This window comes from Crotalus tigris, unplaced genomic scaffold, assembly GCF_016545835.1.
Source record: "Crotalus tigris isolate CLP2741 ecotype Arizona unplaced genomic scaffold, ASM1654583v1 scf7180000023606.2106662, whole genome shotgun sequence".
In the NCBI taxonomy this organism is placed as follows: Eukaryota; Metazoa; Chordata; class Lepidosauria; order Squamata; family Viperidae; genus Crotalus; species Crotalus tigris.
Genome location: NW_024100074.1, coordinates 1132995 through 1157601, shown reverse-complemented (window position 1 = coordinate 1157601; position 24607 = coordinate 1132995). Strand labels below are relative to the sequence as shown.

The 24607-nt window shown below is 38.3% G+C and overlaps 2 protein-coding genes across 14 annotated transcripts in view; both read right to left on the bottom strand.

Moving 5' to 3' along the window:
* The window catches only part of JADE3 (jade family PHD finger 3), a 166947-nt gene extending 165981 nt beyond the window's left edge, over nucleotides 1-966 (bottom strand). For 3 of the 12 annotated variants that reach the window (XR_005553740.1, XR_005553741.1, XR_005553739.1), the window contains exon 1: nucleotides 557-953. The gene's annotated coding sequence lies outside the window, so the exon portion shown is untranslated. Of the gene's footprint in view, nucleotides 1-556 lie in introns of all 12 variants that reach the window. The other 9 variants (XM_039319636.1, XM_039319630.1, XM_039319637.1 and 6 more) reach the window with 9 other exon arrangements.
* A 3326-nt stretch (nucleotides 967-4292) lies between these two features.
* Nucleotides 4293-16828, bottom strand: RP2 (RP2 activator of ARL3 GTPase). 2 transcript variants are annotated; one of them, XM_039319648.1, is made up of 6 exons: nucleotides 16524-16658; nucleotides 13995-14094; nucleotides 12618-13283; nucleotides 9538-9652; nucleotides 7079-7164; nucleotides 4293-6406 (listed from the first exon to the last, which is right to left on the bottom strand). In XM_039319648.1, exons 3-6 carry the CDS (start codon nucleotides 13263-13265, stop codon nucleotides 6323-6325), a joined length of 933 nt encoding a protein of 310 aa, XP_039175582.1. In that variant the 5' UTR covers nucleotides 13266-13283; nucleotides 13995-14094; nucleotides 16524-16658; the 3' UTR covers nucleotides 4293-6322. The 2 variants fall into 2 exon arrangements, with proteins under 2 accessions (XP_039175582.1, XP_039175581.1); XM_039319647.1 differs by lacking the exon at nucleotides 13995-14094 and having other exon boundaries at nucleotides 16524-16828.
* Between the last annotated feature and the right edge of the window lie 7779 nt (nucleotides 16829-24607).

The window sequence follows — 24607 nt, the reverse complement described above, 5'->3', positions numbered from 1 at the left end:
TTGAAGACTTGAGACGCTGCTGTAACATCGCCCCCTCTCCAGCCCCGCCGAGGAGGGGGCGATGAAGCAAGATGAGAAAACTATCCCTCCCCCCGTTCGGGCCGGGAACAACAAACGACCACCCACCCAAACACGTGCTCCCTCACAAACACAGGCACCGATCCCTGAGGCGGCGCTTAGCACGGCGGCTCCTCCCCTTCCCCGCTCACCTCATGGAGGCTCGGCCCCTTCTAGCCCCGCCAGCGTGACTCCAGCGGCCAGGCCTTGGCGCCAAGCACCGCCTGTGCGTGGGAGGGGGTTCGCGGCGCAACTCGGCGCAGCGGTGGGATCGGCAATGTGGGTAAAGCGCCACCCCGAGTTTGGCCTAGAACCGACTCGGCCCCTTAATCGCGGTCCCGCATACCGGCCGAGCCGGCGAGGACCGGGAGCTACCTCTAGTCCCGTCTCTCCGAGCGCCTGAAGCTGTTTCCGGCGGACTTTTGCCACCCCCCAGCCCTGCCCTCGGCGCCAGGCAACCTCGGCGCCGCCGAGGGCCCCTCTTTTCCGCGGCGCTCACCTTGTGGCTCTGAAGCTGGTGGTGACCACGGTTTGCGCTCAACCAGGCCTGGAGCTCGGGTCTTGCTCAGGCTGCTGCTATCTCGCGTTGCTCATCGGTGCCTCCGTTCTTTAGTGTCAGCGGCGCTGCCCCCGGGCCTACCTGTCCGAACTAGGGCCCTGCAACATGCCGCCTGCTTCCCCTCTCTTTCCTCTCGTGCTCTGGGGGAAGCGGGCCCTTGTCCTTGTACTCTTCCTCTTGGCAGGCCAGGCGGCCGTACAAGAGCCCTATTGTATTATTGACACTACTGCTACCGCCACCACCACCGCCTCTCAGGCTCCGCCTCTTCCCTTTCCCTTCTCTCCCACCCTGCCGGCAGCGACGGCGGTTCAGCTCTTGTCTCGCGGTCGAACTCCGTCGGGCTGCCTGGCACCTGCATGGCAAAAAAAAAAAAAAACCGCTCCTCTGCCCCCGGATTTCTTAGCGATCCCCAGCAGCGCAAAGAAACCTTTCGGAGGTCCATTATCTGCTGCAGCTTTCCAAAGCTTGGTTAATCTTTGTTATTAAACTCCATTAGTTTTTGAAACCTCAAATTATTGGAAAAATCGGTATATGACCACTGTCTTCAGTACACTCTGTTTAGGTAGCATTTTTTTTTCTTAGCACGTTCCTTCCTTCACTGTGTAGGTTGAAAATAAAATGCTTTGTCCCACTAGATAAATTTTATCATACCCATGTACGTGTTACAACTAATATAGTGCAAAACAAACTACTTAATGTGTTGGGTACACATGGAAGCAGCTAAGCTGAATAATTGCATTTATGTTTTGCATAAATGCAATCATAAGTTGGGATAGAACAAAAATTTACATGTGTCAACTACCCTTGGTCATCTGCAATGAAAATAAGGGAAGTGTTATTTCAGCACAAAAACAATACAATTTTCCCTATGACAATCACATTTCTACAATTACAAGATGTACATGCCATCATTTTTATATAAAAATGTTTAGATGCTTTCAATTATAAGCCCACATAATTTTAACTCCATTACCAGTTCAGATCTAGCATATGTTTAATGATGTTTGTGTAAAAATATATCTTATATCAACAAATCCATAGTCTATATCACGGATGTCAAACTGCCGGCCCATGGACCAGTTTCATACCAAAGCTGCGCCCACCCCATTGCTGGCAATGCAAAAAGTCGCCATATGTCGCATCACGTGATGTGGCAAGTTTGACACCCGTGGTCTATATGATTGAGTAAACAAACCATTTAATACTGTAGCTGGGATGCATTATCCTGATACTGATAAGAAATACATTAAACAGTGTATGATGATTAATACTTGAACTTTTTCTGTTAATAAAAAGCTTAGCACATTTAGGGAAGCACTATTACATCCCAATTTTGTCCCATAACCTATGTGTCATGCTAGAACAACTTGCAGCATGGTGCCAATTTCATAATCCCCATTTTGACCAAAAATTGCTACATGGAAAAGCTGCTGATTCATGTTCAATTATTTGTAGAAAAGGAGACTCCTATATATGAAGTCACTTAATTTATGCACACGCAAATCATACAGTAGCTGAATTATAAAACTACAACAAACTTATCAACCTAATTTGGAAACTGTAGATAACATTAATCCTGTTTGATATGTGGGCAATTAAACTGGAGTAACACTATAGAATTCTGAAATGAAATGAAACTCTGTTAGTGATGGAAGACTTTTTAAGCGATGCAGAAAATATTTTATCCAGTATGTGCTGCTTTGGCTAGATACATGAAGCCAGAAGACATTGGCAAATCACTTTCAAAAACATCAAGAATACTTTACCAGGAGAAAGATTAACTTGAAGACACATTCTCAAAGCCATATGGAAGCTTATTGCAATATTGTTTTTGTATTCAATATACAAAAGTTGTAGGACTTAATATGGAAAAACCATTTTCAACCTAGCAAAATTCTCATGATTCTCAGCCATCCTGAGTGATGATTGATAAGGAATAGCTGAAGCTGTTTTAAGTACTTCCCATATGGTAATTTTTATACCTTCATATAATAGTATTTGTAGCCTATAGCATATAACTAGTGTTCCTGATAAACACAGCTCTATTCATCATAACACAGTGCTATTTAGAGCAAATATACCATGTTTAAGATGGCTCTGTGATCAAACATTTTATTAAACTAAATGTGAATGAAAGTTTAAATACCAAAAGCAAACTGCTGGATCAAAGCAAAAGTCTACCTGCTACAGCTTTGGCTACACTAATCTAGGAACCAGTAATATATCCTCAAACAGGACATAATGTGACAGTAATCTCCCAATCATATTTGCTGGTAGTGAATTACTTATAGGATGATACATCACCAGTGTGACTTCATAAATCTAACCAATCTATTAAAAAATATAATTTGGTCTCCAGTTAGGCATATGTAAAACATAACAAGCTGATTGTCTTGTTTTGTTTGAAGTTTAGAATACTCAGCACATCCAGATCCACAATAAAAGGTTTTATTCTCTCCCCTGCATAAAACTCATTGGTTTTGTACCAAGCTGAGACAAAATCATTAAAGGATTCTGTGTACTATGTTCATATTGTTATTTTATTAACTAAAGCTGTAGTACCACTCTGTTGCTTTTCCCTGGTTGAACAGAGATACTCAAAATAAACAGTGACCTGAGCTTAAAAACCTTGTTGCCTACCTAATAAATTTATTGCTTTTTCATGTTTAGATTAGGAAAATTAAATCACAGGCTAGAATTCTTTGCTGGCTCCTATGGTCTGAGGACTTTATGACTAGATTATTGAACTACAGATAGGCCTTGACTTATATTCATGTAGTGACTGTTCAAAGTTACAACAGCACAAAAAAAAGTGGCTTATGACCATGTTTCATACTTAGACCTTTGCAGAATCTCCATGTCCACGCTTGCCGATTGGCATGTATTTATAATGGTCACAATGTCCCAGGATTATGTGTTCACCATTTGTGACCTGACAAGCAAAGTCAACGGGGATAACTTAACTGCAGTGATTCATTTACCAACTGTAACAAGAAAGGTTGTAAACCGGTGCAAAACTCACTTTACTGTCTTGCTTAGCAATGGAAGCTTTGGCCTCAATTGTAAGTCAAGGACTACCTGTAGCCATTTTCCCACTAAGAAGCTTTAAACCTCTGCCACCTATTCATCTTCCCATTAGATTTTTGTACAGTGTGATTATCAGCATCAGATCCAACAAAATCTTAAAGACAATAAAATTACAGATAGTCTTTGTTTAACAACCAGGTAAGACTTCAAAAAAGCTACTTATGAGCCATCTTTGAAATTATAACACCTTCCCCCCATCACGTCTCACATTTTGAGCAGTTGGCAACCAACTCATTTATGACCAGATGCAGTGTCTCACAATCACATGACTATAATTTGCTATTTTTGCTATTTTCTAGCAGAAAATAGCAAAAAAATGCCCCTTGATATGCTGGATTCACTTAATAGCTCATATAGTGCACTTACAGTAACAACATGATTACTAACTTTACCATCATTGTAAAAACAATCATAAAATTGAGCCCAGTCATATGGTTCCTTGATTTACAACTTGAGTGACTTAAAACTGAAATTCTGGACTTTGTTGCAGTCATAAACTGAGCCTATATAAGCTTAAAAATTTAAGTATTTATTATATATGCAATACTGACCAGGGTCTTTTTTTAAAAAAAAATAATGCAATATATCATTTTACATTGTAAATAAAGGGAAGCTTTCATTTAAGTATTTATTATAAAACACATTTCACAAATGCTAGACAAGTTGTATATAAAATCTGTAACATACCATATAATTTTTTCTTAAATTCTATAATATAGTACCAATAAATTCAATTAATAAACAATATCAAATACATAACAATTCAGAAATTAAGTCATGAGTCCTTCCATTTTGATAATATAAAAACAAGTAAATGTCTGTTATGCTTCCATTGATTAAACTGCTAATGCAGAAATTTTCTTTTTCCCTCTTACAATGTTTTCTGTTAAAATGTACAGTTAAAAATTCTATACAGTCTTTATCCAACATAAAGTGCTAATATAGGAAAGAAACCAGTATTTACATATAAAACATTAACTATACAAAAAATAATAATTTTGCAGTTGTGTAAAATATCAAACTTTCAGACACCAGTAAATTTGCAGTATAATCCTTAAGCTGTAACATTTACTCTGTTTAAAGGAAGCTCCAGGGCAGCTACAACATGGCTAAAAGCCGTTTTGCTATACTGTGAATTGATAAACTGGTTGTATTATTATTCTTTAATTCTCATATTCTGTATTTTACCATCTAAATCACTTCAATGGTACAGTAATATATCTCAAATACTGAGAATGGATTTGAGTAGATGCTTCATTTTAACCATTTTTTTATTATTAAACATAGTAAATTTTTGAGGAAATGTTGTAGTGGCCCATGAGTTGAAAGGATCATGTTATTTAATTATGTGTATGGGTTTGGGGCGGAACAGATTTGTTGGATATGCCTACATTTGGGTTTCTTTTTGTTAATAAATGAATGTTGATATTAGAGTTCCTCTGTGACCTCTGTTCTGCCTTACATATCTTCTGAGATTCACAATTTGCTTAATGTTATTCTGAGTTTCTTGCAGTCAAAAGCAGTTATGACCTCCACACTGCTCCGCTGTTATTTGGAGAGGAACTCACTCAGCTTGTAAAAAAGGAAGAAATTATTTGAGAAAATAAGATAAAAGTTCAGCCTGGGAAAAGAAGCTGTTCTTGCATCTCTGTGGATCAGAAAAAGACTTCGATAGGATGCAAAGTAAGATAGGAAGAATCATAATTTAACAGCACAGAATTAGAAAACTAAAACAGAGCTTGCTGGAGAAATAAATCTCTTTTGTGTGTAAGGATTTAGGCAATTAGATTTAAAAAATCCTGGCTTAACATGTAAAATCAAACTAGTAAGATTGAAAATTGAGATTTATAGATTATACATAAACAGAAATGAAGCAGGTTTGCAACCTTTAATATTGAATATTAAGTAAAATGGGAATCAGATCTACAGGTCACATTCATTTCTCTAAGATCTGCATTTACAAATTAAATATATTTGGGAAAAATATATACAAAAATCTGAACCAGGACTCTCACAGAAATTCAGCAACAAGAGCAATAAAATCCCCTAATTGGAGATTCTCGTCAGAAGCCATAGCAAAACCTTGGTTTCCACAAATGCCATTTCTTGGACTGTTATGTCCTTCAAGATTAATCAAACATTGAAAGTCACTGTTGGACTGACAGCAAAATTTAAAATAACTGTTTTTGCTCATTGTTGCTAATTTTACACTAATGAGACAAACCAGCCAGAATTAAAATCTTTTGAATAATATTGATTTCATGTGAAGTGTTTGGAAATTTCAGGACATACTAATAGTAATGATTGTTCAATGTTATAACCCATACCGTTGTCAAAATTGAGTTTATGCTCAAAGATATATACATAAAAAAAAATCTTCAATATGCACCAGTTTTCTAACATCTATACTTCCATCTAGTGTACCATCATAGCTGAAAATCTTATAATATTAAAATATAATATGCAAAAAAAATCACATTACTGTTAAGAGGGATTAGAGTATTATAAGGAAAAGGCAAAAAAGGTAAAACATTTCACTTAATTCAGAGTGCTGTACAAACCTAATGTTCAACTCAATTATCAAGGTAGACATTTTTCAGTAAGGTGCTTTTGTTTCTTTCACATTCCCATCTGCATATCGGCAAAATTATAGAAACTGTCTATTTCTCTTGAAGCAGATAACTTGTCTTCAGATACAAAAACCTGTATTTTAGGATAAAAAATAAAGAACAGTTATGATTTAGAACACAAGTGTTTTACTCCAGACTTTTAATTTGTTTCTTTAAATAAGCCAGTCAACTGGTTTAGATTAGAATGCTAATCTAAAACTGCAAATTAAATGACACAAACATAATAGAAATATATTCTCATTTTCAAAATATTTTTGAAATTATATTATCTGACCCCTTAAATGATACAGACTTGGTATCTTTTAATGGATAATTCACCTCAAGATCTAATTACACATAGTAATTATTCAATTAACATTGGCCCAATAATTATGGGCCCAAAGTTAATTGAATAACGCTAGAAGAATCACCATGTATTTATTAAAAGTATTTATATCTAAATTCTAAATTCATAAAAAAATACGAAACATATTAATACTGTAAAAATTTAAAACAACATTTTTCATCGCTCCAGTCACTAGGCAATGACAATACTGACAATATAGTTAGGAAAGCAGATCTGACCTTATAGAAGCAGAATGGATATATCTTTGACAATATAGTTAGGAAAACTAATTTTCTAAGAGAAAGGACAGAATTAATTTCAATTTTTAAAAATAAAATTCTATGGAGAAAGTAGTACCCTGGAAAAACATGCTATCATTTCCAGAAAACACTTTCAGGAAAAATCTGCACCACTGCTCACCTTAGCTCCACTAAAGACATTAACGACAATGTCTTGACAGGCTGCTAAAGAACCATCTCCATTCAACTCTAAAGCAACCACAGGACCTAGAAAAGGAATAATTAAGAATTAATATGTTGACATTAAGTTGTATTCATCTCTATATGCCTAAGAGCACTAGAAACTGTACAAAACAATCCTTTCTACATTGCAGACCTCTCCCAAATCTGCTCTGGAATATTGGGAAAAGATACCAGGTACAACTCTGTATTTTTCTGATGCATCTCCCATTAATTTTTGATATTGTCAACTATGGTACCTTTTTGAATTGTGTAAATTGAAGATACTGTATTAACTATATTTGATTCCTACTTGCATAAACAATACTAAATGGCTGTATTTCTGACACATCTGTTGTAGAATGTCATAGAGCACTAACTTGATCCCTAATACTATTTAACATTTATATGAGAATAATCTTCAGGAGCTTTGGAACCACACCTCATTAATATTACTTTATTTTAAATGATTTATATGACTGCCAGACTTGCAAGTTATTACTTAGGGACAACTTCCATATGCAAATTTATGCTTACAATGTACTCTATGTGAAGTTTTCCTTCCATTTGATCTAGAAGTGGCAGTGTTGTAGATTGCAGTAATCAGATTACTCAGTAAGATATATCATCCTGTAATGTCTGCTGAAGAAACTGTACCAGCTTTCAGTTAGAATCTGAACCAAGTTTAGAGTCTTGCTTAAAATGTATGTTTGGACCAGAATCCTGATGGGCCACCTTTAGTGTAACATCTGATCAAATGCTGAGTTTGTGGGGGAGGTTCTGCTATGTCTGCCAAATGCACACAATGTCATTTTGCATTCTCTCAGATGGGCTTTCTATGTGGTTACGCCTCCACTATAGAATGGTCATCCCGGGAAGTTTAAGAGACGCTTGTTTTACAGTATTAAGGCATTTGTTGAAGACATCTCTCTTCACAAAGACCTTTGCTATTTGTTGGGATAAGTGTGTGTGGGGGTAGGGTTGTTTCCACTTATGTTTTCAACTCCCCTGTCACTTTTACATATATAATCTATTTTATTGTATAGTTGTTATTGAATAGTTTATATCCTTTAAATTGCTCAAAGATCCTGTATATAGAACAGGATAAGAATAAATTAAAAACATTGTACATCCCTCATGTTTATGATAGAAAAAAGGGACTAAATATAAAAAGTATATTTACTAGTAGAAAATATTTCCCTTCCCTCAAATATTACCTATAAGTTGATTTTACAGTCACTGAGAATAAGCTATAGCTGAAATTGAGCAAATGGGTAGAGGGTCAAGTGGCTGTAGACATCAAGATCAGTCTTTTAAGATCAGCCACCACTTGGAAGGGGCTGCTTGTCTAGTGGATTTAATTTTTCTTGTAATGCTGAAACATGGCACCTTTTTTCCCTTTGCTATCCTTTTCCATATCATCTCTATCCAGTTTTGTTTCCATCCACTCTCTCTTTCTATCTCCATGCAGCTTTTTTTCCTGTTTTATGCTGGAAAGAGAACGTGTCTGCATATGAGAATATTCCATTTGACAATATGATTGTATAGTTGGATGAATCTATTCCATAATGAACCTTATTCTACAGACAAATATAGTGATACATTATTTTCTTGGATTTTCTTGGAATGCAACTTCTAGCAAGTATGTAGCTGGAAACACATGTATACATATGCCTGTGCACACATTTGTTGGGAGAAGTCTCCAGAAATGATTTTAGCTACAGTTGACTAGTCTAGTTTGACAAGGTACAGAAAGTGAACATTATACTGGATATTGTCAGTTTATACTTACTCCCTGCCTACTTTTTTGAGTTGGCAAGGGATTTTCTTAAAACTCAGAACCAAATTTTGTTTTGGATAAATAAGATATCTTCAAAGCCAAGTCTAAACCTTATAGCATGGGAGAATTCATTACTCTTTTAAATTTGTAAAATACAAGGCTACTGGAATTGTTACTTTGATACAACAGCACCTACTGTATCTAGGACTAAATACGGTTCTGTGATATTGGAACAATGCATGTTTCTTATTGGGAACCAAAATTTGCTCCTGCTTATTCTTTTATATTTTGAATTACATATGATGCAGAGTTGCTATAGCTCTGATAAATTATATAGCTAAAAATGTATTATTGCTGCTGATCAAAATCAAGTCCAAAAATTCCAGAAACTTTATCAAAATTCAGTTTTGCAAAGAGACCAGCATATTCCTGTATTCCCTTCAAGAATGTTGATAGTACAGCTTTTACAAATAATCTTTACCTGTAATAAAAAAAATTGGTATGAGCTTCACCAATAAGTGAAATATGCCACTTGGTGACAAGGTGTTTTTATGTATAATTTCCATTGCCCTCTGCCTTAAGAATTACACTCAAATTTAAGTAAAAATTTTAATTTTTCAAGGTTTTAGTTTTAATTTTACCTTTGTCAAGTAAAGGAATGAATTCAGATGCTCTTTGCTGGAACACTCGTTGAGCATCATCAGCTTTCATTGAAACTTCTTTTGTCTGTAGCAGCCAAAAGCCTTTGCCAGTCATCTATTGGATTTCAGTAAGAATTGAAATATATATGAAATATGTAACATAACATATAGAAATAATCCTTAAAACCCCCAAAATATTTACTTTTATTCACACGTTTCTTCCCACACAGTAAATTCCCCATTATTTAAAGTGATCTATATCCTCTAAATCAGGGCTTTTCAACCGGTGGTACACGTACCATCTGTGATACATTGGCACGTGGCAGGTGGTACGCAGCCCAGGGTAGCGGAGTCCTTGGGAGCTGCAGGGGTGTTTGGGCGAGGCAAAGGCCCCAGGATCAGCACTTCTGGCACACCCAGAAGAGAAAGGAGGAGGGGGGCAGAGACAGGAGAGGCTATAAAAGAAGGCAGTTTGGGCGGGAGAGGGAGAGAAAAAAAAGATACAGCCTTGGTAGAAGGAGGAAGAGTCAGCTGGAGCTGCACCGAATGTAAAAGGAGAAGGAGGAGGAGGAGGGGTGAGAGAGAACAAAAAACAGGCCGGGTGTACACACAGGTGGCAGAGACAAACAGGTAAGAAACGCAGTTGGGGAAGGGTCATGGCATGAGACTCCTTCCTTCCCCCCTCCCTCTTATTGTCCCTTCCTTCCTTCCTTTCCTTCCTTCCTTCCTTCCCTCTTTGTCCCTTCCTTCCCTCCCCCCCCTCCGTGCCCAGGAAGGGACAAGGGGAGGGGGACAGGCTGTCAGCGCGGCTGGTGGCTGTGCTTCCGGTGGCCATGGCTTGCAAGGCCACTGTAAATTGCTGGACAAGAGCTGCACAGCTTTAAGAGCAGAGTGGCAGGAAGATATTTGTAATGAGGGAGAGAGAAAAACAGGCATCCTCTGAAGGAGACCAGCAAATGGTCCCAACCCTCTTCACACACCCGTAGACTCCGGGGGAGGGGACGCTGCAAGCAGCACGTTACCTGCGCTATACCGTCCGCACCCCAGCCTGGTTTCGGCAGGCAGCAGTGCATTTTCCTCACTGTGCAGAGCAGCTGGGCAAGACGAACCGCAACATGCCAAACCTGCCTGTGCGTGAGCAGATGCCTGTTTTTCTCCCTCCCTTACGAATATCTTCCCGCCATTCTGCTCTTAACGCTGTGCGGCTCTTGTCCACCAGCCATGCTGGCAACCTGTCCCCCTCCCCTTGTCCCTTCCTGGGCACGGAGGGGGGAAGGGAAGGAAGGAAGGAAGGACAATGAGAGGGAGGGAGGAACAATGGAAGGGAGGGAGGGAAGGAGGAAAGGACAAAGAGGGAGGGAGGGAAGGAAGCAAGGAAGGAATGAAGGGACAATGAGAGGGAGGAAAGGAAGGCGCCCACATCTGTCCCCCTCCTCCACCAGAGACCCACGGATCCCCTCCACATCCCCACCCACACCCCCCACAGGCACCCTGCAATCTGAGTGATGAGATGGCCACGCCCCCCTGGCCATTGACTTCGCTTGTCAAAAAGTTGCAAAAGGTGATCACATGACCTTGGGACACTGTGATTGTCATAAGTATGAATCAGTTGCCAAGCATCCGAATGTAAATCATATGATTCTGGGGATGCTGCAACAGTCATAAGTGTGAAAAATGGTCATAAGTCACTTTTTTGCAAGGCCGTTTAACTTCGAACAGTCACTAAGCAAATTGTTGTAAGTTGAGGACTACCTATCATTTTTTTCCTTTTTTTTTTTTGGTCATCAAGTTTTTAACATCTTGCTAGGCGACTGGTGGTACTCGGATATTGCCTTATCCTAAAAGTGGTACAATTGGTGAAAAGGTTGAAAAGCTCTGCTCTAAATCACAATAAATTGGGGGGGGGGTGGGGAAACATATAAGATTGAATCATATGAAGAGCTCTGTATCATCATATGATTCAGAAATAGCTTGAATGGGACCTAAGTCAAGAAAATGAACCATCAGTCATTGAGAAAGATTAAGTCCAATGGAGAATTGTGTATTTATGGTAATGTTTAATAATTCAAATTTAAATGCCCAGATGATTTAATTTGAATTATAAGCAGGAGGATGAACTCAATGATGTATATGACTCCTTCTAATTCTGATTCTAAAGAACTGTTAGTCAGATCTTGACTTTTACAAGTACAAATTTCTTACCATTAGCTGTTTCCTGATAATTTATTATTATTTCAGAAGCAAAAAGGAGCTCTCCTAAATTCTGGAAATTTCCAATTCCTTCTACACCTTGAAACAAGGATGCACAACTCCTGCTGGTCTGAGGTCCATATCAGCTTTGTGTAAAATATAATGTAATGTAACAAGCAGCATCAAAGCTCTTTTGGGAAAGAGATTTAAGCATTTGCAAAGGCTTAAGGTATCTATTTTGTACTTTAAGACTCTTTATTAGGCAGTGAAAATCCAACATATGGCCTCCCCCACTCTGGTTGCTAAAAAAAATTGCATGTGGCTCCTGGACTCTTTTTTTTTTTACACTTCTGCCCTAGGGAAACACACTTAGAGTAAAACAAGATTCCTATCCTAACCGTAGATCAAAGAATTTGGTTTGACATTTTTTGCAGAGGCACTGATCTTTTCTGAATTAAAAATGAGATACAGAAAAACATTTACTATGAGGATATTACAAACACCTTTTTACAAGATTCTCTTTAATGTTGTACCAGCAGACTTCAAATTATGAAGTGGGATTCTTCTCCCTCTTCAACCTTCATATGTATCCTCAAATTTTACTCTGGATTATTCTCCTGTTGCATCCTACAGGTTATATTTTCAAACTGCAAAGCATAGGTCAGGAATTCTGAAGTCCACGAGTTATAAAAGAGCCAAGGTTGCCTACCCCTGGCATAGGTTGTCAGTCATATAAAGGAACACATTTCAAATCTGCATCATGTCAGGATTTGGTTATGCCTTCTAAAATCCATATAAAAGCTACAGATCTGTAGTACTTTAATTTCTAAAAAGGCAAAATAGCTTTAATTTTAAACCCAAAGTATAAAGTATAGCAAATTGCTTCTTACCTCATCAATTAACTTCCTTGCATTGGCAGTTGTATAGTCTCCAGCAAAGAACACTACTAAGCAAGATTCCTCACTTTTTTTTTGCCGTCCTCCCAGGGTTACTGGAATTATGCTCTTATTGACATCAGTTGAAATCCTCACGGCTTTTAATTCTTCAGTAGTTGGCAATGGTACATAGTCTTGAACTAAAGCATCCTCAGCTAGAAGACCCCAATTATTTTCTCCTGAAACTGGTGTGAAGTCATGGATATTGCTCCATGTATTGTTAAAGATGCTTAGCCCAGCATCTTTCAACTGCAAAGCCAGCTCTGGATAATAGTATTGGAAACATCCAAATTTCATACCTGTGGAAGATTCAATAATGGGCTGGGTGGTACAGCACAGAAATACTTCTATCTTTCTGCAATCGCGAGTACGAAACTGTTGGCATGCCACAACACATTTACAGTCTTTGCAGTCACGTAAAAATACACTGCCTTTTACAGGTCCTAGAAAAATTTTGCAGTTTGTACAGTCATCAACAGTGATTGTAGCAGAATGATCAAATATATAAATATTGCAATTCTCACAGTCCTGAATGACAAACTGTTGCCCTGCAACTTTCCCAGGTAAACGTCCAACTGTTTCATTCTTGAGTCCAGAAAACATGTAATCTTTAGGATCAATCTAGAACAAAATCAATATTTTATAATCAAAATATATTCTTAAAAGGCATGAACACTTTAAGTCTGGAAAAAAATAGAATCAATATTTACTATAATATGCAAAATATTTAGTATCAACATTATTTTATTTCCTCTCTTAAGATAGTCACCATTTCTATTCCATTGTTGAAGAGACTGAAGGAAGGGTTTTTTTAGTCAGAGAATTTCTATTAAGGGCTTACAAACTATTAATCAATACAGAAGAGTATTCTGTACGATAGTTCAAATATGCTATTGATTGGTAAAATATTATTCAATTAAAAAAATCACAGCACAACATAAAAAGAAAATCAAGTATCTTTTAGGACAGTGGTTCTCAACCTTTCTAATGCCGCGACCCCATAATACAGTTCCCCATGTTGTGGTGACCCCCAACCACTTATACATCACCGGGTGCCAGGGGCGTGGCCAAAGAAAAGGGGGAAAAAATGGCGGACAGCCTTGCTTGGGGACCCCCGTGAAATGGTCGTTCGACCCCAAATGGGGTCCGGACCCACAGGTTGAGAACCACTGTTTTAGGAGAAGGAATGGCAGAATTTGGAGCATAGTGAAAAGGGCGATCAGCTTAGAATCCCTATGTAGCCACAAGCAAACTAAGTCCAACCTGATGCTGACTGTTAATTGAGAATATTCATGTGCATAGGTTTTTAGAAATAAATCATCTTAACTGTACCTTTATGTGTGGATTTGGTCTTTTGCACTTGTCATTTTTAGTGGTTTAAGTTTACTGATATATCAAGGATTTCTTGCAAGATGGTAATAGAATTGCACTTCTATAATAATATTGAAGGGTAGCATTAAACATTTCCATTTAAAAATATGGATTTTTTCACAAAAGCATAACAATTTATCTTAAAATGTAAAAGTTATTTGATTTAATTAGTAAGCCATAGTTACATATTATATTGGTTCTAGACCAATAGCTCCCAACCTTTTCTATACCCTGCACCCTAGAACGCTTCTCATATATTCTTGCACCCCTTACAAAAGTTCAAAATAATGGCAACAAATTATGCATATACACTATAATTTTGAAAAGCCAAGTTTTCGCACCCCTTGGAATATTTTCCTGCAGCCCCGGTTGGGAACCCCTGTTCATATAATTCAAGTATCACATTTTGAGGGATCATATCGCATATTCCATTCACAGAGAATACTGAAAAATGGAATATTTAGCCAGATAAATAAAATTTATATAGTTTTACACTTCATTACACATCTAAGATATAAAACAGGAAAACAGCAGATGCCAATTAAAATTAAGCCAAATGGATTTGAGAAGCTGTGTCACAACTAATCTGAACACACAACACACAAAGTTGTTCTGCTAAAATTGGCAGGATTGTGCCAATAATGACAGAACAGTATAATTCCACATGCTATCATCTTTTAAAGCAACATTTCAATTTAGCTTAGCTTCCTCAAATATCAAAATGTTCCCCAGCATTTAAAGAGAAAAAAAGCTAAGCCTCCTTTAAATGGATATCAACAATCAGTTATATTATCCATTAATATTTATAGTCCCCATTAAAATGTTTTATTATATAGCCTTATCTAGCTTAATTTCAATTCTTCCTAATATTAGGACAATTATTTGGCATAATCCACTCTAAAGCACCAGCTGATACAAAATGGTATTTGAAATATAAAAATTGAAAGTTATAAAGTATTTAAAAGTAGGATACAATAAATTTCTGCAATTTGTTTTTAATTCAAAATTCATTTATAAATCTAAATATTCATATTACATTTATAATCAGGACTAAGCATTTAAAAGTTACCGGTAACATGTACAGTATAGAATAGGAATATAGGGGGCAGCTAATTTAAAAGGATATTTGTTAGAAAATCAGGAAATACTGTATTTTTCAGGGGGAGAAATCGCATCATATTTCACTTATTTTCATCACTCAGGGAAATGAGTCAAATATTTCAAAATTTCCTTAGGCACCAAATGTAAAGGACAGTTGAAGGTGGCCATCTAAATGTTCTTAAATAAAGGAGAATAAACTCCTTGGTTAGTGTTATGTATCTTAAAAGGGAGGCTTCCATACAGCTTCACTTATTTAAAAAAAAAAACCCTCTGGGAATATTAAAAGCTTGTGTCACTACCTGCAGTCTCATTCTTTATACACAAGAGGTATCTAGACAGAAAACAAGGGAAGATCATTATATCTTAGATTATGTACACAAGAATACATTAATGTGTTCCTAACTATCACTATCAGGTTTAGGTATTTAACAAGTGCAACACAGACTAAATTATAACTAATAAAACAGAAGTCAACAAGAAAGGTTGTGGCAGTGTTAAACTAGTTTGTGATCGTTTCATCAACTTGTCTATGGTACACTTCAAAAATATGAGCTAACTAACACCTGTTTCCTTCAAAGGCTCCCTGAATTTTTTAAAATGTATTTCAGTATCTTAAAGTATAATATCAATAACTTTGCAGCTATATTGATCTATGACATCCATGCACCAATACATGGTAATAATCTAATTTAAATTCCATTTATCTGCCCAAACCCAAATCACTGCTTCGGAAGGCTGAAAAATTTCATATCATAGAGAGGAGTAAGGAAGCTCTCACCACATTTCTTCAGATTCATTAGGATGGCTAAAGGCTGGTAAAGAGTATCTAATCACACATCTTTTGGGATGACAGGAATAACCTTTCAAATGCTGAAGAAGCTGCAGATATCTATTTGCCACACAAGCAGCATCTTTACAGAAGTAATTTGACAAGCCCAAACAAGCAAGCAAAAACATTGGGAAAGGTGGCGGTGGGGTGTTAGATGGGCTAAAGCAAGTTCCCCAACCCGGCACAACACCCAGAATTCTCATTCATCATAATCCACAGCGGATATTTTGAGAGTTCTGCTGCCAACAAAACTAGAATGATATCCGTTTGAGGAAAACCGAAGTTAGAAAGTTTTCCTGGGAACGAGAGAGGAACTGTTCGTGTTTCTCCAGTTTACTATTTCGCAGTAAACGGAATTAACTGAATTGATTGGGTTCGCACGATACACTGATCCGTGAACTAGTCAAACTGGCGCGGCTCGCGCGACACACAAGCCAAGCCCCATTTATCCCAATATGTTGTGCAAACACAGCCAGCAAAGAAGAGGAAGTAGCCCTGTGCGCTCAGCCCTATGCCCCCCCCCCAGGACAGCCGCTTTCAAAGGAGGAAATAGCGGTTACCTTGGCTCGCTGGTCCCAACTATACTGTGGCTGTTTGTCGGCCTCCGCGGACAGTGAGCCATTCCGGTCTCCGGTCTCCGCGCCCGCTTTCGCCTCTTTAGCCTGCTTCCGCCTCTTGGAGAAGAAACAGCCCATAATCTGTTCCTTCACCTTAGAACACACACACGCGCACCACAAATACCTTCTCTTCACTGCGCCTCCCTCCAATCCAAATAGCCCCAACGCCTCCCGCGAAGGAAATATAACTGAATACGCCCCACTCTCTACTTAAAGCTCCTGCTTCCGGCTTCTCCCTCACCCGTCTCCCATGGCGACTGCGGCTCCTCCCTTCCCGGCATTTCTCCCAATCAGCATCGTATGAAAGCTTTCCGTCAATCTGGCTCGCTGACTAATAACGAAGCTCGACGTCGGTCCCGCTGCTCGCCGTGAGTCCCGTGTCTGAAAGCCGGGAATTGTCCGTAAAAAGAGCAAGGCGTTGTCGCCGTGCTGCGCGCGCTTCGAGACGTATTGCTTTTTCTGGCAGGGATGGGAGGGGGAAGGGAAGGATGTTTTTAGTAATAGGCTACAATGTGTGAATTGAACTATATGTCGTTGCTGAAGCTTCGACTAGGGTGTGCACACAGATTGCTCGGTGCGGAAAAAAAGCATTCTACTGATGCACAAAGGCACAAAGAATAGTGGTACCAACCTTAAAGATCATCTGCACGGGAACCTACGAATCCTGCTTTCCTGGGAGTAGTAAAGTATCGTGGATTATGCTATTAACTGGAATGGTCGGCTATTTTATTATATGTATATAGCGTAACCAGTAAAGATTTAATCTCTTGTCTAGAAAGTACCAGCAAGTTGTCTGTTACCAAGACGGATGTTCTATTCTGGCTCTTAAGGTATAATATTTTACTCTTTAAGACGAACTTTTTTTAATTGCACATTAAAAAGTCAAATACTGTCAGCAAAAAGCTTTCTTTATGTCTTCTTACTTGGGAAGAAGCTTCTGCCAAATATGATGGGATTTCTAAGGAAATATAAAAGGTTGCTCTATATAGATTATTAAGATAAACATTAGTATTCCACCCAGAGTTCTCACTTGAGGCACAAATGACAAGGATCAAATTATCATAATGGACACATTATGTGAAGACCCAGCTCTCTGAACAAGGCTCTGTGCTAGAAAAAAATGGAAGCAAGGAGAAGAGGATGACCAGTAGTAAACTTGATGGACTTTGTTATAGTGGTGATGTATGGAAGATTGGAAGATTGGAAAGATCAAGTTAGGGACAGATCATGGAGAAAAATTTATGGTTACTAAGAGCTGACAGTGTCTTCATGGCACATAATCACTCAATACCAGCATAGGTTTTCATTTGTTTTGTACCTTCAAGTCAGTCTTGATGCTGGCAACTGGCTGAACAAGTCCCTCAAGGTTTCTTGGCAAGATTTTCAGAAGTGATTTGCCCTTGTCTTCTTCCCATGATTCACAGAGTGACTGGTACAAAATTTCACAATTGGCTTTGTGCTGAAGGCTGGACTAGAACTCACTGTTTCCTGCTACTCTAGTAAATCTACAGAACTAAAATCCCTTGTGCACACTTCAGTCAATAGCATCTGTCAGCATTTTGCTAGGCAGATGAAATGTTTAGATAGTATTTTATTTATTAAATTTGTATTCTGGCTAGCTCCCAATGATTTTGAAATATGAAGTCCCTATTAAAAATGTGTGAAGAGTTAAAAAAAATAGTCCTGTGTATACTTAACCAGAAGTAAACAAAAGTAAAGGGCTTAAGCTAAATCTCAGCTGCTTATCACAATCTAAATATATCCACACAGTTGTCTTGCTGTTTCTTCTCCCAGAGATGATTTTGTTCCCTCTCTAATATATGTCTCTAGCATTTCCTGGTGGTCTACCATTCAAGTACCAAGCAGAGATGGCTCGCTTTCAGATCCAAAAAAGTTACTAACCACGATAAGTACATCTGAATTCAAGATGTATATGTGTGTTTATGTATTAAAAGAAATAATTGAAATATAATTCATATCTGCTGAGGTAATTTGCTACCTATTTTTTGCATGTCGAGAAGACTGACATGAAAAACATTTGAATCATATTAATGCATCAACTTTAAAAATATTGTTTCTAATGCTTTTGCTACAGAATAAATTACTCATACTATATGAATAGCATACAATTTATAATTTAGTCTGATTAAAATCAAGGAGAATAAAATTGTAACAGCTCTTAAGTGCAATATTAGAAAACTGGTTTACGTCAAGACACCCCTTTTCTATGATATAATATCTTTTGTAAAGCAGCACTTTAAATAAATACAAAGGAGATTGTTTGACTTCCAAAGCCAAGGAAGAAAACAGAAATCTCACAGTATTACAATCCCAGATCCCAGTCTAATTCAGTGCCCCCCAACCTTTTGGAGCTGTGGACAGGTTCCATGGAGAACAATTTTTCTGCGGACCAGGTGGGGGGGGGTGGTTTCATGGTTCTGCATGTGCATGGATGGGGCTTTGCTTGCTTGCGCTGACTGATTCCTGGCAGGCTGTGGGCTGGGGGTTGGGAACCCCTCGTCTAATCAACATGTTCAAAGATATAACTAAACATTTGCTGATTATTATCTTTTTCTGTGAATTAATTTCAAGATAATCCAAAAATGGCTAGTTGATTTTCAGTTAATAGAAGAAAATTATCTCTTAATCATTTGTGACCTTTCAGTTCTTGAAATTAGAATTCCAATGCAGCTGGTGAACTCTGAGTCAGATTGTATTGAAAATGTAGTGTTAGTAATAAATACTTTATGGTCCGCTTTTGTATTATATATATTATGTTGCCAAACATGTGATCAAGTATTTTAGCTTCTGAGAAAAAACTGCATAAATCCTTGTGTAGTTAGGCAAATAAAAAACAATTATTCCGAAGGACATGTAAACCTAATTTCTACATGTTTAATAAGTAAATGCTACTGGATTTAATTGAACATAAATTCAATAAATTTGCATAGGACTTGCTGCAGTTTATATTAGAATCAGAATAACACAGTTGGAGGAACCTAGTGATAAATATACATCAATATGATAAATCTTCAGAGACAATGGAAACTAATTGAATAAGAAAAATACAGATGGTGAGAGTCAGGAAGAGATTAAGGAAGTAAGATAAGGCAAAAATAGTTGGGTCTGAGAAAGGAAGAGGGAAGTCATAAAATAGATAAATAGTTTTTTTAAAGGAAATGGCTAGCCAGGAAGGTTGAATGGAAAATAGGAAAATAAGCTGAATAAGATAAGAAGAGAGGCACATTGAATTGAAAAGCAGGGAAAGAACTTATTGTTTAAAATGGAGATATAAATATATACTAAGTTTAAAATAACCATTTACATGTCTATGTGAATATGATTTAGTATGTTATCAGGAAATGTGTATAGGCGGACGGAAAGAGTGTAACCTCATACTACCTCAGCCAATGGGGAAAGAGGAGAGCTGTAGCGGCCGGTGATAGGGACGAATAAAAGAAGGAGATATTTTGGGTTAAAACTTTGGAGAGAACCAAGCTTTGATAGCTTCTCTCCCCGCTTATTGCAATAAACGAAACAAAAGGCCTTCACTGTGTCTTGGCTGGTTATTGGTCAGGCGAGCTTGCCTCTGGTCACGAAGGAAAGTAGCCAGGAGCACATAACAGCCTTGGGGGCTCCTCCGGGATTTGCATCCGTTCCATCTTTGGCAGCCGGGGATATTCGAAAGGGGAGTGCGCACCTGGGTAAGTTTTTCCCAGCCCTAAAGGTCGGATTGCCCCTGCTCAAACAAGGAGGAATTGGAGATCCCGAGACGGAAAGCCAGGACCCAGTGAAAACCTAAGGGAAAGTCGGCCAACCTAAGGAAGGACTTGAACTCAGCCTGACAGGTAAGATACCAGAGGGGTATCTGTATATCAGAGAGGTGTTAATGGGCAATAAGAGTTTGAAGAGGAGGGACGCCTCCCCGGCCAGTGTGCTGGCCAATAAGGAAAAAGAGGAAAGGTATTTACATTCTGGAATGAACCCCCTTAGGGAGATGGGAATCCCTTAGGGAGAATGTTGAAGTGTTTTAAGTCAATGCTTTAAACAAGGCATTTGAACAAAGGAAGGATGATACATTACAGTATATATTTGGCCTAAGTACATGTTTGGCCAGCCAATAAATTAAATTGGGCTTCTCAGCTTAGCTTAGAGCGATGGGGAATGGATAGGCAGTGGTTAAAGTCTATCAGAAATACTCCTTGCATTTCCCCACTGCCTGGAGAACAAGCTACAAGTGCCCTAAAAGAGTAAAAGCGGACATTTAAAGGGACATACACCTCCAAAGGTCTGGAAATTATGTTTAAGGGTCTGTGTGTTTGGGGTTTGTGTTGACTCATTTCTAAAGACCTGGGGGAGGGGAGGGAGAGACCCTCTAACAGTAATATACAAAACAATAAGGTCTTATTCCAAAAGGAAAATTTGGGAGATGGAACTCATTGGCTTTGAAAAAGTTCCTTGAAAATAAGAATGATTGTTTTGCCTGGGGTGAAGCATTTGGAATTTTTTGTGTCTGGTGTAAAAGCAAGAAAGGGTGAAGAAGGGTAGTTTCTTAGTAATTAGAAGGACAATGGAAGGTGTTAAAAGAATGGAAATAATCAGATGGAAGAGAGGGAACGAGAGAGTGAGAGAAAGAAAGGAGCTGTGTGAAGTTTTATGCCTGGCCAGGATGAAAGGCGAGAACTCTGATCTGCTATTTTGTGTGAAAAGGTTAAGTAGAAAGCTATGTATTTCTTGAGGTTTCTATAGTTTGGAAGGTGACAAGAGAGGAGAAAACCTCTCTCCAAATGGGGGGGGAATTGTCCCCCCTAACAGCTTTTGAAATCAGGCAATCTAGGAAAGAATTGCCCAAACTAATAGAAGATCCTATTGAAGTAGGAAAACAAGTTAGAAATGTTTTTAGGACCAATGGAAAGCATGGGAAGGTATTAGGGTACAAATGCAGAAATTAGACAGATGGAAAACTAAAACAATAGAAGATTTATTAGCAGTAAAAGAGGCTCAGAAAGTATATGCGAAGTGAGAAGAGGAGAGAGATAAACATAAGATAAGATAAAAATAATGGCTCATTATTGCAAACAGGCCAGCAAAGAGGAAGAGTAATTAGGAAAGGCAGGCTGGGGGTGAGGACAGCCAGTTGGCACCAGGGGATATAAATCTCTAGGAGAAAAATTTTCCCCAGTCCTTAAATAAATAAATAAATGTGCCTTTTGTAAAGAGGAAGGAGGGGGAAGAACTAGCACATTTGGTGAATTTTGAGGATTAGGGGTGTCAGGGGACTAATCTGTTTTCTGGTTCAGCTTTTTAGGAACCCCTGATAAACCTTAAAGATTGGATCCCTGGAGGAGGAAAGGGTGTACTTGGTGGATTCTGGACCACCAGATTTACCCTGAACTTTTACCTCCAGGAATGCAAATTGGGAAAGGGAAGATTAAGGATCAGGGAATTATGGACATGTAGTAGAAACAACAATATTTAAATCTGCTATGGTCCAGACAGTAGTAAAAGGACCTGAACTTCGTATTGGTTAAATGGAGCTGTAATTTGGCCAGGAGGTACTTAATTGGTAAATTGGGGGTTGTTATTATGGGGAATGAAAGAGAAATAATTGTAAATATTATGACCTGGAGTGAGGAAGCTCAAGGAAAAGTGGACCCTCTTATATGGGCCCAAGAGGGCAATAGAAGAAGGGTACTCATGGATCCTTTAAAGGTGACTTTAAAGAACCCTGGTGAAGTAATTCATCAGATACAGTATAACATTACATTGGAAGGAAGAATGGGTTTAAAGCCCATGGTGGAAGGGCTATTGAAGGGGGTGAAATTTTTGAGCAATCCTTTTAAACATGTTTAGTTTGTTACTTTTTTAACTCAAGAATTTCTGCCTTGAAGAAGTAAGAAATGCAGAAAAAAAAGAAGAAGAAAAGGGGGGAGGCAGTTTCTGTCTGCATGTTTGTTTGTGTGTATGTGTGTTTTTAAAGAACAGAAATTGGGTAAAATTTGCTGACTGTAAGGATAATTAATCAGTGGGATAATTTTCTCCAGAAATTGTGGATGCTTAATTATTGGAGGTTTTTGGGAGGAGGTTAGAAATTGATAGGGTCTGAAATGGATAGAGTTTCCTGTTTCAGTAAGGGGTTGGACTAGAGGACCTCTAATGTCCCATCCAACTCTGATATTCTGTTTTTGTATGTGTGGCATGCTTCAGTGATTTTCCTTTGCATTTTAGTTTGGATTTATCCTTAATAATGCATTTGAGGGTATTCTTGTCAAAGGAACAATCTTATGATGTTTTATTTAACATCTGATAAATATGTGCCTTTGGGACTCCTTGCTACTGCAGAAAAGATGATTAATTGCTGCATACTGTGTGTGTACAATTTGTTTTCCTTTTCCTTGGAGCCAAGGAGGGGGAGGGAAATCTTTATAGAAAACCAATTTGGTTTCAGGGTTATAGCCACAGGTTGCAAGGCTGGATTTGACTTCAAATCCTGCTTTAGCCATGAGAGTTGGCTGAGTGTTTTGGGGCTGGTTTATTTTTAACCCTAGGAAGGAGGTATTGGCAAGCCACTTTTGTCAATGTTAAGGCAATTTTCCTCCTGACTGAGGGCTGTTTCAAGCAAAAGTTTTGTATAAATTTTTACTCTGTCTGGTTTAGTGAGTGGGGGAAGGGGGAGACAATCTTTTGTCTTCTTAGCTATGCTGGTGTTCTTTGATGTGCTGCCACAAGAGTGATTTGAATGTTATTTGCCTGAGACAAAAGGCATTCCAGAAATGTTGGCCCAATGCTAATTGGTGAGCCTATGAGCTTTATCTTTTAAAATCCTGAATGTGTTACTTACAATAAGTTTATTGAGTTATATTTTTGTAACATGGTATCTAATCAGGGTGAAAGGAGGAGGAGAAAGAAAAATGTGACAATTTTTGATAGAGCTTCCATGGACAAGTGTAGTCTATCTGATACAGGACAAATGATTTTTTTTCTTTCTTTTCTTTCCTCCATTTTTAAGATGTAGAAGCAAATACATTTTTATGTAGCTTCCCAATTTTGTAAGATCTTACTCTGGGAATTATAAAAAAATGGGAAAGCAACTTTTTGGCAGAAGAAAGAATTGAGGGTGTTGTAAGGACCCACCCCACTTTGCATCTTAAGAAGACAGAACTCTTGGAATAATTCTTCCAACAGGGATCCTTTATTAAGAGAAAATGGTTGCAGGCATTCTAGACAGGACTTGGGGTTCAAGCTCTCCCATTCGAGGTTTTAAGGGGTTCCCCAGTAGTCCCACCCAATCACCCCCTCTTCCAGTGACAGTTTCAGGCATCACAATCCCACCCCTTTTTTCCTTTCTTCCGTCTGGATGGAGACTTCAGATAAACTACATGAAAGGTAAATAGCCTCCTTCGTTATGATGAGGCCTTTTGGTGCTAACCACATTCAAACTCTTTGAAGTTGCAATACACACATTCAGTTCCTTAGAAGTATACTGAAGGAAGTGAGGACCATAAAGCCCCTTTGTTCTCCCCCTTCTCTCCCTCTTATGGCAGAATCCAGAGAAGGCAGAATTGGGGTTTTCTATATTTGATAACTAAAGATGAAATATAATTGGATTCTGACATCCGGCCCCCTCAAAAATAAGAGAGATCCACCTGGAAGAAACAAAACAGGTATAAAAGTTAGTCAGGCTTGTTAGGATACTCTGTGTGAAACTTCTTCAATAGCTTCGGGGCTCTGACATGACGTTTATGGACCCACTCGTTTTGTGAGGGAGGGAGGTGTTTCCAGGCAACTAGGTACTGAGTTGCTCCATGATATCTCCTAGAGTCAAGGACTTCCTTTATTTCAAAGTGTTGTTCGCCCTCCACCATGATTGGAGGTGGTGGTGGGGGATTTTTGGCCGTAGAGGTGACTGATGTTCTCTTTTCAGCAAGCTGCAATGAAAAATTGGGTGTATTTGTCTGAGATTTTTGGGTAATTCTACTGTTACTGGATTTATGATTCTTTTAATTGGAAAAGGTCCTATATATTTT

Coding starts and splice junctions, on each gene's coding strand:
- RP2 (XM_039319647.1), bottom strand. CDS start 16,658: ATGGGCTGTTTCTTCTCCAAGAGGCGGAAGCAGGCTAAAGAGGCGAAA. Junction 13,284..16,523: donor GTTGGGACCAGCGAGCCAAG/GTAACCGCTATT, acceptor ATTTTGTTCTAG/ATTGATCCTAAAGATTACAT. Junction 6,407..7,078: donor ATGTCTTTAGTGGAGCTAAG/GTGAGCAGTGGT, acceptor CCTAAAATACAG/GTTTTTGTATCTGAAGACAA.